The following is a 14,612-nucleotide window of genomic DNA, read 5'->3' on the forward strand; positions in this document are numbered from 1 at the left end:
TTTTCCACCTGCCAGGCGGAGAGTGGTCTATTTGTTGGAACGTACGTCTAAACCGTAACCGGCCCCTCGCTTCCTCCCTCTAACTCTAGATTCAGTGTATGTATGTTCTAGTGCTACAATTAACATGTATAGGTGATAACTGTGGATCGAAGACCTGCCATCTGTTTATCATGTTTCTCCGGCCATTTGAATATGCTGTATTTATTCTGCTATATATATATATATATATAAGGAATCTTTAGTTTCTGATATTAAATGAATGCAGTATATGTATAGAAGAACATGTGTATTCATGTAAGAATGTAAAAAGTTGAATAAATATAGATCAAAATACCTCTGAGTTGTATTCTAGTATAATAAATGAACAAATATATATTCGTACGTACAGTACTGTTCAAAAAAGAAGAGATCGAAGAAAGGGGATCGAATTAAGAAACCACAGTAGTCGATCGCCTACCACATGGCTTATACGCAAGCTTAATAATATTAATAATTACAAGAAACAATCAACCATGGGTGCTGCCTTCCCAAGCCTTAGATACTCCAAGTCATTCTCAAAGGGTGTCAAGTTCAGATCCAGAAACAAGACTCTCCGACTTGTACTCGTTTTCTTCCCGATACGTACTTGTGAAGAATTAGTACGACCTAGATCAGGAGCCTGCTGCAGGTTTTGTTTGAGGTTGAAAGGGACTTGGTTTTGAATATGATCAGTAGTTAAGGTACTTGTCCTATGCCTCCTCATGTGACCACCCAAAGCCTGCCCTATCGCAAACTCTAGGCCGCAGATAGAGCACTCGTGGGTTTTGGGTTTGGTTGGGGAGCCATACGACTGTGAATCAAGACTTTCGTCTCCTCCCATGATCAACCTTGGCTTCTTGTGGCTTGCTCGGTGACCACCAAGCGCTTGGAACGATTGGAATTGCCGATTACATGTCTTGCACTCAAACACACGGCTAGGAGTACTAGAGTCAGAGAAAGCGTCCATGGAAATTTCACCCCCACGAGAGAGCAGCATCAAGCAGTTCGCCATGGTCATGCTATCAAGCTCTCTTTCTGTTGTGCTTCTTTTCATGGCCACACTAGAGATTGGGAAATCAGCAGGTTGTGAAGGGTAAAGGGAGCTGGTACGCACTTTGTGAATAGGGTTTTAGCGTGAAAGAAGAGTTAGGATTTGTTTGAAGGAAAATCTGAATGAAACTTAGGCTGTCTCTAGGGTTATGATACTTATAGGCTTGGTGGGTTCGTAGTTGGGGACTGTGACTTTTCTTTTGTAAAGTTGAAATTTTGGAATAACGCCACTAATTACCTTACTATCTTACTTGTACAATAAGGCAAGAAGAGCTAGCGATGGGAAAGTTAAGTACATCCGGGGTGAATGCTAGCTTCAGTGTGAAAGTGCCGCCATGGGCACGTAAGCATGACCTCATTGCTGAGCCAATGAACCAAAGAAGGAGTCTCCATTGGCGAGCCCGGTCGAGTTGATGAGCCTTTCCAAGAATCTTCAACTTCTAGAAGAATCGGATTTCACTTACTTAATCCCGGGTATGAAAGCGGAAGCTGCAGTACCAGCTAGCATCGTGATCAGTTAGTAGCGGAAATTATTCGCACGAGCCGGACGTCACGATCAGACTTTCTATTCAAAGTACCATTCAGCTCCCAGTTATGTTATAATTTTCTACAGAGTATATCTTATATATATCCAATTTACACGTATTAATTATTTGGATCGATCTTGCATCTAGAAATTCAACTTATAAATTACATGTCAAATAGATTATTCTAACGATGAATGAATGATAATTAAATATTATATATATATTTATGTGTGGTATACGTAGCTAGCGAGTGAAATTAATTTATTATATATATATATATCTATATACTTAAACGTTTTTCAGTACTTTTCACCCATAATAATATTAATGTCGATGTTGAATCATGAAAAGGAGTTGGAAAGCTTGGCGTACCGTGTAAAATGTTCTAGTTCCGTGTCTCGAAATCAGTGGGCAACTGTACAATATGCCTATATTAATTGTCACCTTCTTATAATTAATTAAGGTGGACCATCAATGTCCACCACATGTATTATATATACACTTGGCCTGCCGAAACGAGTACTTATATATATATTACTTCTAGATTTGTACGTACCATAAAGTTTATCCCTTTTGAATAGACAAATCAACATGAATATTGGAGTTGCATGCCATCGTGGGTGGATAGACAAATCAACATGAATATTGGAGTTGCCATCGTGGGTGGTTAGATATAGATACAGATATACATATATAATAATTTCTCATCATGTGAACAATATTAGTTTAGAGAGGACGACTTTGATTTGCCAATAAGTTGAAAAATGCAATTGCCTTGGTACGTATTTGATTTTCTATTCTCATCATGTAGTGCTACAATTCAACTAACATTAATTAATTATAGTTGCAAGGTTGTTCAACAAGACGACTTTGCATGCGGCATACACGTATGTATGCAGTATATATGCATCCTATTTATATGAACTACTGCAGTCTGTGCGCGGCGAGTCAATTATTCCACTCTTATGCACCTTATGAAACTTCCAATATTGCATTAATTAATAAATTAAGTACTACTTAGTTTTCAATTGTTTTTATTTTTCTTCGTCCCCAAATGACTTCCATTAATTAGAAGCCTCCACAGAGTCTATCCGATTATAGCACTACTCCTTGTGCTAGCTGACGTTGCTGCAGCATGCTACAAGCTAGCTGCAGTACTACGTACTTGGTAATTATATTTCCCCTCTTCGCTTTTGGTCAATGTTTGATTCTAACTAGCTAAACTTCCATGGTCGTCTTTGTATATGCGTGTACATACATATATATTGACAATATCCTTGCTGGTAATTGCTTTGGAATGGATAAAGGAGCCACATCATATGTTATTGATATGTACACACGTACATACTGCATAGGGCTGCCTTTTAAGATTAATATTATCAAAACATTAGGTGAAACTATGATCTAATGCCTAAAATTAAGGATGGTGCTAGCTGGGCGTACTGTAGACCGCTAGTTCAATTTTTTTTTTTTTTAATTATTACTTTTTTAAATATTTTTTCAACATTTTTAATTGAAAAAAATTAAAAAATATTTACAATTTTATTAATAGTGACTTCTTTGAGTACTAAGTAAAAATAAAATAAAAAATACTCGAAGTATAATTTTGAACAAAAATATTTACCAAAACTTAAACTATCTCATCTCATCATTATATTTTTTTAAATTCTCACACAAAATATAATAAATAATTTAACTTTTTCAAATCTTTAAATAAAAATTATATTAAAAAATTATATTATAATAAATTTTTATTAAAATATCTCATTTTCTCTTATCTTATTCGAATTGTATAACTAAACGAGTGAAGAACTAAGAATATACAAAATGCCAACATGGTTAGCCCTTCGATTACTCTTATTGGGTACAGAGTACATTCACCTTAGCCCAGATAGTAACGCGCGGTTGCTAAAGTTCATCCCATGCTTCGAGGTAACTTTGTATGCTTTTCGGCATTCCAATTTTTTCTCAACTTGGGCTGGGGCTGCTTGTCGGTCTCTTGCTAAAATGTATGGGCTTTTTCAGTCTCAAAAACCAAGGCTAAGGGCCCAATATAGCTAGACCTTGAACGGCCATGATCTTTCTGTCAAATTCCCAGAAATACCCTAACCCATAAAACCACACTTGTGGCCCCACAGAATCGGATGGGTACGGTCCGGATGAACCCAACCATTTATGGCAATGGTATACAGCTCCATAGAATCTCTCGCGTCACAGTTAAAGCACAAGCTCAGATATAGCTCCCAAAAAGTCTATTTTTCTTCTACTCCATCTTTTCTATCTCCGGCCTGTCGCTGCCGGGAAACATCTCCGGCGAGCGTTCCGGCCAACTTCCTGTGGAGGTACTTACGCTCCGGGACCCTCTCATTTCTTGAAATTTTAGGGTTTCGCCTCCATGGCCATATCTTGTGTGCAAATACACACCCACACAAACACACATACATATGCACGCATGTACATGTGTATGAATAGTATAATAGGTTTCTGGAAAAATCACTTCGGTCACTTTGAGATTTAAATATCTCCGAAACGGTGCGTGTTTTTATAATCTCTCTGGATCACTGGCTGCATGTCGTACGTGATCGATGCTGGATTTTTTGGGTTTGGATTTTTGTAAAGTATTGGGTTTTGCCGTTGTGTGCAGATAGAATCAGCAAGGTTTTGAGCCGGGCTTTGCGTGCTTTGCGGGTTTTATGGGCAAAGCGGCGTAGTAAAAGGTAAAGTGGTTTGGACGCTAGAAGCTAGTTCGAGTTTTGTGAGAGTGGCCTGACTTAGTGAATCCTGCTCTGGCCGGGATCACAAAATGGTAGGCTCGGAACTCTAATTGAAGCTTTTCTATGCGAATGATTTGTTATAATCGTAGGTCCTTCGGGAGTACCCTGTATCTGATTTTCGCGCTTAAGAGGTTTTCTTTGGCTCTGTCTAGTATGGTGCTACATGTTTTGTATTTCATGATTTTTCCTCTTTTTCCTCTTTCATATGGTTTGAACATTTTAGACATGTTTATTATTTAAAATGCGCGTTCCTTTGTGTAGAATCAATTACTTTTATGTGCTCAGGGCATTTTTGTATACATCGGTTGAATCCCCAGTTTATTTAAATGTTCAATCTTGAGATTTCTCGTCTTCTTTTAATGTTATTTATCTAAAAAAATGAGGCTGATTTTTCATTCGGTATCAATGACCAGCTAATGATTTTATATACATTATAAAAAAAATTATTACCAGTCTGCATAGGATGGTCTTTATACTCGTAAATTAGCATACCAGTAGATGATGTAAGTAATGAAATGCTTCCTTGTATCCATTCATAAAGAGCTGTTTTAAATTTAGTTTCAATTTTGATGGACTAAATTAAATGATTTGTTGAGAGTGACAATGTGGTCCTGTTCGTACCTAAAAAAAAGGGATGTGGTGCTTTTTGTGGCATATGATCAACTGGAATGGCTAACAAGGGTTTTATAACCCCCAAGAGTTGGCTCAAGTGATAAGAGCCTTGGTCTTGGTGTTATGCTCCCTCTAGGTCTAAGATTTGAACCATTGGGTGCAAACAATTTCTAGGGGCCAGTGGACCGGTGAATTTCGCCTTGAATTACCCTAAGTGCATTTGCAAAAACTCCTTGCCGATGGCCTATGCACCCCCAAGATTAGTCAAGACTTTGTTTCCGGACACTCAGTGCCAATTAGAAAAAAAAAATATATATATATATATATATATATAGGGTTCTATCATTGATTCCATATAGACATTTCCCTTGGGCATTCTTTTGTGCTTAGAAAGATTCCATTGCCATAAAATTGCATATGAAAATTTGTTTGCATATCTATTATATATAATAATAAAGAGGAAATGAGTGATGTAGTTAATTCAAAGAATTCATTCAAGAGATTACTACCCATAAGTTAGGCTAACTAAAATTCATCTCACAGATTTATGGGGCAAAAATCTAGTGGCAAATTTATCTAAAATCCTTGGCAAGTGGAGTTTTGAACTAAATTTTAATGTGGTGATTGGAAACTGTAGCTCATTGGGAGCTATATGATTTGAAGGTGTCTGTGAGGTCAATGGACTCCAAATATTTTTCTCAGAATTGTCAAGATCTGGATTATGTTTTCCCTGTTTTATGCCAAACAGCTTCTTCTTTTTTTTTTTTTTCATAAAAAGCAACTTATGCCTTGTGTTTATGCCTCGTGTCAAATGTGTTTTATGTTTTGAAAAATATTGCAACAAACTATGCTTATGATTAGGATTTCGGGGTGCTCTTATGCTGGATTTTAAGCAGCCTTGAGGTTTTGAATAGGCTAATGTAACACTCCCCAGTGGAAGGCCCAAACCACATGGTCTATACTCCAAAAGGACTAGTCAATGATACAATTGAAACCCCATTGGAACTTTATAAAGAGTAAGAACTTCTTATTTCCAAGTAATGTGGGATCTCATATACCACCTATCCTTATCTTTATCATATGAGGTATCACAATCTCCCCCGCTTAAATTCCCGACGTCCTCGTTGGGCCTTTCCTCCATAGGTGGCACAGCTCAAGTCCTACATTTCTAGTTAGGATAAGCTCTGATACCATTTGTAACGCTCCAATGGGAGACCTAAATCACATGGCCTATACTTCAAAAGGACTAGTCAATGATACAATTTGAGCCCCATTGGAACATTAAAAAGAGCAAGAACTTTTCATTCCCAAGCAATGTGGGATCCCATACATTACCTAACCCTTATTCTTATCATATGCGGTATCACAACTAAAGCTTTGGAAGACAAATTTATTAAGTACCATGCAAAAAGTGTTTTCCTTCAAGTCAGTTGTACATCAGGTAGGTAACTTTTTGACGATTTTTGCTTTGGAATATAACTTGGTTAATTTGATCCAATTCTTGGTGAAGTTTATGAGCAATCTCATGGTTATGAGGCAAAGCATGGAGTTGGCATTTTCAACACATTTCTTCCCAATATCTTCTTTTCAAATTTTGTTAGGGATGGCTTTTCTAAAACTTATTCAGTCCTAAAAAATATTAATTTATATGGCTGTGTTAGAAGACCATCTCTGGTGGGAACTTGAGGGTCTCAATATAGCCTTTATAGATAAACTCTGGATGAACAAGGGTGGATATGAATGTATTGAAAAGTGACTATTATCTAATCTATTGTTGCGGACCACCCTGAATCTAATTTGTCTTCCTTAATATTGTATATTCTAAATCAACCTTTTGAAGCTGTTTTTATTGGAAATCTTTTCAGCACAAAAGCATTTGGACTCCCAGAGATGCTGGGTGTCTAACTGATGGAGAGATGGGCTGCGATAATTCCTCCAGAATTGAACCGAAGCGGGGTCATCAGTGGTTTATGGATGCTGGTGGACCAGATCTATTCAATAACAAGAAGCAGGCTTTAGAAGCTCTGAACGGAAAACAAGTTTCAGGAGTTCCACAAATGAATGTTTTTCCATGGGATAACACTTCTGGATTCCAGTCTGTTCCAGGGCAGTTCACTGACCGCCTATTTGGATCTGAGCCTCTACGGACTGTCAATCTTGTTGATAGAAATATTCCTTCCGTTGAAAGTGGAAGTATGGATATGGGAATAAAAGTTTTTGAGAATCAGTATGGAAAAGATCCTTCGGTTAGTTTGTCTAGGTCTCATGCCATTGAAGATCCAGCATCATGTCTGAACTTCGGTGGAATAAGGAAAGTCAGAGTCAATGAAGTTAACTCTGACAATGTCGTGCCTGAATCTTTGGGACACACTTACAGCAGGGCTGATAACACTGGCATTTCTATGAGTACCTCCTATAATAAGAATGATGAAAATGTCATGTCATTGGGGGCTGCATACAGTAATGGCAATGAGAATACTAATTCAATTGGCCCCAGCTTCAGTAAGGTAGATAACAATTTCATGTCAATTGGTCACACCTTCAATAAAGGGGATGGCAACTTCATAACAATCGCTCACAAGTATGGCAAGACAGATAATAGCATGTTATCCATGGGTCAGCCATTTGATAAGGGTGATGGAAATTTTACATCCATGGGTCAGTCGTATGAAAAGGGAGATGCAAGTGTCATGTCATTGGGTGCCTCCTATGCCAAGGGGCATGAAAATTTCATTACAGTGGGCCCAACGTATAGTAAAACTGACGAGAGTTTTATGTCAATGGCTCCTTCCTACAATAAGGGGAATAATCACATAATATCGATGGGTCCTACCTATGACAAAGCCGATGCCAACATTGTATCAATGGGTACTTCCTATGTCAAAGGGCATTCCAGTGCTTTATCTATGGGTCACAACTTCAATAAGGGTGAGAGCAGTACCATATCTTTTGGAGGTCTTTGTGATGAACCTGAGACAAATCCCCTGGGCGGGATGATTAGTAGCTATGATTTGTTCATGGGTAGTCAGACCTCAGCTCAAGCTTCAGAAATATCTGGCCAGAAGGATCTGGTTGAGTCCAATGGTGAACCAGTTGTCAATGATGCTCCGGAACCTACTTCTAAACCTGATGCCAACCCAAGGAATAAGGAGCCAAAAACAACTAAGAAGGCTCCTCCGAACAACTTCCCTTCAAACGTCAAAAGTTTGTTATCAACTGGTATGTTTGATGGGGTGCCTGTGAAGTATGTTTCCTGGTCGCGAGAGGTATATTTGTTCTTTCAGGTGACTTGTCCATATTTGGAATGCTGATTTAACTTTCTGGACCTCTTGATTTTAATTTTTTACGTATGTTTAAATTTTATGTTCGGAAGAAAAATCTTAAAGGACTTATTAAGGGAACTGGGTATTTGTGTTCCTGCGACAACTGTAATCTCTCCAAGGTAAGCACCTCATATTAATTTTCTGCAAAAAGGCAACTAAGGACTGCTCGATCTCAGCTTAATAACCAAGCTGGTATTTTTTATTGCATCATGCAGTCTCTTAATGCTTATGAGTTTGAGCGTCATGCTGGTTGCAAGACCAAACACCCAAATAATCATATTTACTTTGAGAATGGAAAGACCATCTATGCTGTTGTTCAAGAGCTGAAGAGCACTTCCCAGGAGATTCTGTTTGATGCTATTCAAAATGTGACGGGTTCTCCAATTAATCAGAAGAATTTCCGGATCTGGAAAGGTAATTCACAATTTACAACTCTGGCGACTGGTTTAGCATCAAACCAGGAAGATGGCTATTCTCCGTCTACATTGTCTCTACTTCACCTATTACTTAACTAGGTGACGTTAAATATATGGTAGTCTCTCTCATATGTTTTCTTTTTTGTCTTCTTTTGTCCTCAGCATCATATCAAGCTGCCACCCGTGAACTTCAGCGTATCTATGGAAAGGATGATGTTATCATGCCTTGCTGAGATGAAAACCTTGCTTTCTGACGATTTTGAGGTTGGTGAATATGTGATCTGTGCATAGCAGCATACAACCTATAGAACATATAGGCTCCGTTTGGGATTTTAATAGTTTGGCCAAACGGGTGTTTATAAATATAATGGATTTTCTACTTTATCTAGCTGTAAATCTTAATTTTATTTTTGGATTGTATTTTAGATTGTAGATTTAGCAATTTTGGATGTGTGAAGCACCAAGAGTGCCTTTCCCTGGGTGAGTCGTGGTCGCAAAAGATTCTGTCTTTGAGCAATGAGGTAGTTAGGTGTTTTGGTCAAAGTTGTGCTACTTGGCCCTTTTGGGAGTGATAGAAACTCAGAAGCATTAAACTGCAGATGTTAGAAAGGCGAAACTTTTGGGAACATGCATATCTTGGAAATGTGCCAAGTTTAATCATCTGGTGTTTTCTGCTCGTTGAAGATTGCGAGCAACCCTGACTGCATTTTCTTATTATAGATTGGAAAGGTGCACGTCCCATCTGGCCAAATTAAGCTCAAGTTTGCTGCTTTTATCCTTTAATGGCCAATATATATTGATTATATTCAACAAATGACCAGGGTGAGGTGGTTTTGGCCCAAACCTATACTTTGGCTATTATAGGACCCAAAGTAAAATAGTGTTTCTTTTTGTTGCCTATTGAATAGTGAAGTTCATTCGATCTCAGGTCTAGTATTGTCTGTCTTGGTTGGTACTTTCTCATCCTATGTGGAAGAGTCGAGAAAACCCTGTATAAATCAAAAGCCTGATAAAATTGTAGTAATTCAAGCCCAATCGTATAGAGCTTTGAGTTTCTTCTTCTTTATCGTCTCGAGTTCGAGTAATTTTTATACTTCTCTTGGCAAAGTCTGGTGGGTCCAAGGTGTGAACTGGGTGCCGCTCTATATTTATAGGTGACCTGTTATGGACTCACTAGGCAGAACTCATCCTTGAAAACCGGCTTGCAATAGAGAGGTGCTTATGGACTTATAAATCACCAACCAATCCCATACTTAGTCTAGTCGACGTGGGATCGTAACATTGTCTCTGTCACACAGTTCTCTTCTCTATTTGATAAATTTTTACTCAAGTTAATAGTGAGAGGAGGAAGAGGTTTTTCTCTGAGTAATTTTGATACGTGTTCTTGTACAAGTCTAGTGGGTCTAATGAGTGGACTGAGAGCCAGGCGGCGTTTTCGCCCCATTCTTGTCTTCCTCCACATTCGTACGCTTGCTTTCGGTTTATGAGTAATGCTTTCTCGTCTTTGGCCCGGCTTGATTATACAAACCATCTTATTTTATCTTAATTTTTTTAAACTCTCACGTAAAATATATTAAATAATTTAATTTTTTTAAATCTTAAAATAAAAATAATATTAAAAAAATATTTTAATAATATTTTATTTACTTTTTAATTTTTATCTCATTTTATCTGTATAATCAATTGAGGCCTTAATCTTTGGCATCCGCATAAATGCCGGGTACCATTCCTTGGTCTAGAAAAGTCATGTTTTCTCCAAAATGATACTATATTTTGACCGTATATATGTTAATACTAGACCTATTCCCAAAATTTTTAATTTCAAAATTAAAGCAGTAAAAGGGTTTCCGTGAACAGAAGAAACTGATACTCCACAATTGAGTAATTAAAGAAAAAATAAATAAAAATCAGATCCTGTTTCAAATATTATTGAATGTTAATAATTTGAGGAATAAGGTTGAACGTATATATCCGTACTCAACTTCTTTGTTTCCCACAAACCTATTTAAGGATCCCATTTACCTGACTTGACCACGCCAGTGTGTAGAGAATTCGCCCTGCGGCTGCGCTCGAGAAGCTATTTGGCTTGATTTTTGGCTTTAAAGTTGGTAAACGTACTGAGAATATTAGATTCGTGGAAGTGATCTTACAGCTTAATTATTAAAGCCTGTGGAAGGACAAGAAAATATACTTTTCACACTTGATCATATGATATTCTCATCTTATTTCAGAAATCAAGAAGGAAAAGAATTCAAGGCCGATGATGCAGTACTACCATGCTTGCAACAAAAAGATGCAGCATTTTTAGGATGCATGCAGCCTGGAACCTATTATAAAATAAAATCCAAATTAATTCTAAGCAATTATACATGTTATTTAAGGTTCCTTTAAACAGTTTCATCAGTGGGTACTGCGCTGCAGCTGCTACCATTGATGGCAGTATGATTTGAACTTGAAGTCCCCAAACTGATCTTGAGTAAGTACAGTGGCCATTTGTAGTTCATTTGGTGCTGTCGCATCGGTGTCTGAATTAGATGCAGGTTGATCTCCCCTCTTACCCCATAGAACTAGATACAGGCCGATCACAAGAATTACAGCTCCAACAACCCTGCAATGCCGTAGTGAAAATATTCATTTATAACCTTTTGCCCACTTCATGATCTAAAACGTAAAAAAGGAAAATAAAATTCTATTTGAAATCCGGTAGATAAACCACAATTTACAAGTAGAAGAACTAAAAGAAAATGCTGCATTATTGTTCTTTACGTTCATATAATTTTGAAGGTATATATTGGTAGACGTTGTGTTAAATGTTAGGAAAATTGATCTACTTCTTATTTTTTGAAAAAGTTATAGTATATCTATCGATAATGGAAAGGTAACATTTACATTGATCTGAATTCTAACCTTCCCAAATACAATGCCTCTGGTAATACAAATGAGCCAAAAATTGCAATAACGGTCGTGCTCAGAGGATTAAAAGCAGGAAAAAAAAAAAAAAACCGGTCCCCTTTCCTTCGTTACCACTTCCGTTATATAATACGCTACCCCAGAAAGTATTCCCTGCAATACATACATGAGAAGCATTCATCATCAGTCAGAATAAACATACAAAATAACCCGAAACATACAACTTTGAAGTACTGATCAGTACTTATATTAATTATGTAGGGCATCAGACATGATCCTTTTGTCTGAAATCTGAAACGACGAGAAAACTTAACACATGGATTTCCAATTCAAATGATCTTTTAATAGTACTCAAAGTTAGAATTTCTTACTCCATAAAGACAGGCTAATAATTTGAAATCAAATTGTATCGCCCAGACTGCAGCATTATTGCCCCTTTCAAATGCCAAGCCCACTGCGATGGCTTCAACCATGCCCGAAATACATGTCAAGGGTAATGTTATATACAGTCGTAGAATTATAAATGCTGTACAATCGTTTTGAAAAAGAGTGGAGTTCACGATTAAAAAGTTAGTTTTTTTTTCATGTAAGTCTCATATTAATTCATTTTTTTCAAAGTGACTGCACGCCGCTTGTACAACTACAGTAAATATCATTTCTCTACATGTCAAAGCTGTGAGGGAGAGCTGGGCAGGATATGATCCTAGTGTACACGCCTACAATGGATGCGATCGAAAGAAAAAGAAAAGGGATAAAAGTTAGCTGCATTTTGATCCAAAATTTCGATATTTTGTAGATGCGTAGAACTTGGAGAGTTCGATAACATTTTGAATTGAGAATGATATATATAATTAATTGCAGAATGATGAAGCAACTCCAGGAGAAACAAGATGTTATGATCAGTATAGCACCCTTCTTGAGATCGTGCTTTTTTGCGGCAGCACTAGAAGATTGATAATAAGCGTACTGGTTTCTTCCTTTTGTCTATGGAAGATTTAGCTCGCTTCCCTGTATTAGAGTCATTGACATTGCCCCGCCGACCACCACAATGGTTCCCAATATCTTTGCCTGGCTATGCAGTTCCCTAATATTGACCCTTTCAAGCCTACAGATTTAGTACCATCCACAAAAATTATGTCATGGAAAAATTATGTCACTTTCCATGCAGCATTAATTAGTACGTTATATTTCTCTTTTCTTTTATTTCACTTGCATACAGGCACATACATGCATGTTAAAGCTGAGTTCAAACTTACCCAAACATCGAAGCCATTAAAAATGCAACTGCAGGAAGGATATTGTACATAGAAGACGGGAAAGAGGAATTGGTATATGTCATCCCAATATAGTGTAGGCACTGGTCAAGCACAGGCCTGTATAGAGAAACATCTAAACCCTAATGAATAAATATCCTTCGATGATCAAACTAACTTGAGAATCCAATTAATATTCGAGCTCGATACAGGCCTAAGATTCTTCCTTAAAGGAGCCCAGCAACATTGCCTTGAGTAAGATGGAGAAGGTCACCCTTGGCCTTGATTAATTTCCTATATATTGGATACGTACGTGCATGTCAGTATATCAAGGAGATCTTCATTTTTTTAAATAACGTGAAAGATGCAAATAGATGGCGAAGAATTAAAGTTTTTGTTCGGACTAAGAGAAATATTGCAATGCAAACAATTCAAACTAAGATATAGAGAGAGAGAGAGAGAGAGAGAGAGAGAGAGAGAGAGATATTACCGTAACAACAGTGGCAATGGCCATCCTGTAGGCTACCATGACGTAATGGCTCATCCCCTGGTTTAAAGCGAACTTGGCAATAATGGCCACCCCTGCATTTCCAAACTGCAAAAGAATCACAATAAAATATACCTTTACCCGGAAAAATAAGCGAATGAGAGACTCCATAGTACGTAATCATTTTCGTCTTACGTCCCCTTGAAAAGCTTATAATGCTTTTACAAAAAAAAGTTCAGGATCGATATATGCAGTAACTTATATAAAGAGTTTTGTACACCCACGGATTAATAAACATTCTTTATATATATAACGTTTTAGTACTTAGAATAAACACTCCCGAATGTTGAAAAAAACAAAATATAATTAATCACGTGTAGATCACGCGCGGGTTACATTAATTTCTTGGAGATTTAGGACTGCCTTGGCTAGATTTCACGCGGATCTTGATTAAATATTTTGCTTAGTTAAAGATTGCAAGCAGATTTTCATTTAGAATTAATTGGGAAGAAATCCATTTTCAGATCGACCTTCTTTTACTATGCATGCAAAGAGTAGTCGGTATTTCGGAAGTTATATATATATATATACACACACACACATATATATAACTCACACTCTCCTGATCTCCCAATATGGAACGTAAATTTCTCAATCAGAGGCCGAGGAAACATCGTCACGACTGGATCAACAGTGAGTAATTAATAATTAATTGGCACATGTCTTTGATTAAATGTTAGCTGATAATTAATCAGGTTTACCAAAATATATAGGTACGTATTTACAAAGTGGCCGTAATTAAGTAGCTAGGTCAAATTTCTTCATAATTATCTTATCTTATATTGCCATACATGCATGCATGAATTGTACTGGACCTATAAATGCATGTTTGTTGAGGCATTTCACAAAATTAATGAAGAGAAATGATAATTGCAGTTGAGTGTACAAGTATTGCATGTGCAATTATTTTTAAAAAAATGAATAAACATGTGTAAAGATTTACATAAAAAAAATTAATTTTTTAATACTAATATATCTCATTATTTTTCAAAACGATTGATATATACTTACACATTACATAACTGTACATAATATTACTCATTAATTAATCATGTGTTGAGTGTTCCCGTGGAAGTGATTGCGTTGTTGCCTTTTAGTTTGGACATAGAAATTCCAGTATCCACTTTTATTTCCATTTTTAATTATTGTAGCTGCTAATTAATTATATATCTGGGATATCTT

At 36.9% G+C, this 14,612-nt stretch overlaps 3 protein-coding genes and 1 pseudogene across 7 annotated transcripts; 1 reads left to right on the forward strand and 3 right to left on the reverse strand.

The window, feature by feature from the left end:
* Positions 1-321: 321 nt before the first annotated feature.
* LOC122295524 (zinc finger protein ZAT11-like) lies at positions 322-1,218 on the reverse strand. Its single transcript, XM_043104564.1, has one exon. The coding sequence runs from the start codon at positions 1,070-1,072 to the stop codon at positions 494-496; it is 579 nt and encodes a 192-aa protein (XP_042960498.1). The 5' UTR covers positions 1,073-1,218; the 3' UTR covers positions 322-493.
* Positions 1,219-3,774: 2,556 nt separating this feature from the next.
* On the forward strand, positions 3,775-9,380 carry LOC122301380. Of its 5 annotated transcripts, XM_043112675.1 has the most exons (7): positions 3,775-3,937; positions 4,240-4,401; positions 6,847-8,247; positions 8,355-8,423; positions 8,520-8,718; positions 8,883-8,984; positions 9,147-9,346. In XM_043112675.1, exons 2-6 carry the CDS (start codon positions 4,399-4,401, stop codon positions 8,951-8,953), a joined length of 1,743 nt encoding a protein of 580 aa, XP_042968609.1. In that variant the 5' UTR covers positions 3,775-3,937; positions 4,240-4,398; the 3' UTR covers positions 8,954-8,984; positions 9,147-9,346. The 5 variants fall into 5 exon arrangements, with proteins under 5 accessions (XP_042968609.1, XP_042968607.1, XP_042968610.1 ...); XM_043112673.1 differs by having other exon boundaries at positions 8,883-9,346; XM_043112674.1 differs by lacking the exon at positions 3,775-3,937 and adding an exon at positions 3,946-4,127 and having other exon boundaries at positions 8,883-9,346.
* A 1,764-nt stretch (positions 9,381-11,144) lies between these two features.
* Positions 11,145-12,103, reverse strand: LOC122301923 (annotated as a pseudogene).
* A 511-nt stretch (positions 12,104-12,614) lies between these two features.
* Positions 12,615-14,044, reverse strand: LOC122301924 (WAT1-related protein At2g39510-like). The gene is made up of 4 exons (XM_043113273.1): positions 13,987-14,044; positions 13,374-13,465; positions 12,887-13,026; positions 12,615-12,735 (listed from the first exon to the last, which is right to left on the reverse strand). The coding sequence occupies exons 1-4, from the start codon at positions 14,042-14,044 to the stop codon at positions 12,615-12,617; spliced, it is 411 nt and encodes a 136-aa protein (XP_042969207.1).
* Positions 14,045-14,612: the final 568 nt, after the last annotated feature.

Source organism: Carya illinoinensis, chromosome 2 (assembly GCF_018687715.1).
Source record: "Carya illinoinensis cultivar Pawnee chromosome 2, C.illinoinensisPawnee_v1, whole genome shotgun sequence".
NCBI lineage: Eukaryota > Viridiplantae > Streptophyta > Magnoliopsida > Fagales > Juglandaceae > Carya > Carya illinoinensis.

What these genes read in the sequence shown, in the direction of transcription:
- LOC122295524 (XM_043104564.1), bottom strand. Translation starts at nt 1,072, where the DNA reads ATGAAAAGAAGCACAACAGAAAGAGAGCTTGATAGCATGACCATGGCG.
- LOC122301380 (XM_043112673.1), top strand. An exon ending in ATGTTTCCTGGTCGCGAGAG is followed by an intron (nt 8,248 to 8,354) that starts GTATATTTGTTC and finishes TATGTTCGGAAG; the next exon opens with AAAAATCTTAAAGGACTTAT. An exon ending in ACAACTGTAATCTCTCCAAG is followed by an intron (nt 8,424 to 8,519) that starts GTAAGCACCTCA and finishes TGCATCATGCAG; the next exon opens with TCTCTTAATGCTTATGAGTT.
- LOC122301924 (XM_043113273.1), bottom strand. Translation starts at nt 14,044, where the DNA reads ATGTTTCCTCGGCCTCTGATTGAGAAATTTACGTTCCATATTGGGAGA. An exon ending in TATTGGGAGATCAGGAGAGT is followed by an intron (nt 13,466 to 13,986) that starts GTGAGTTATATA and finishes TTGGAAATGCAG; the next exon opens with GGGTGGCCATTATTGCCAAG. An exon ending in CCATTGCCACTGTTGTTACG is followed by an intron (nt 13,027 to 13,373) that starts GTAATATCTCTC and finishes TTTATTCATTAG; the next exon opens with GGTTTAGATGTTTCTCTATA.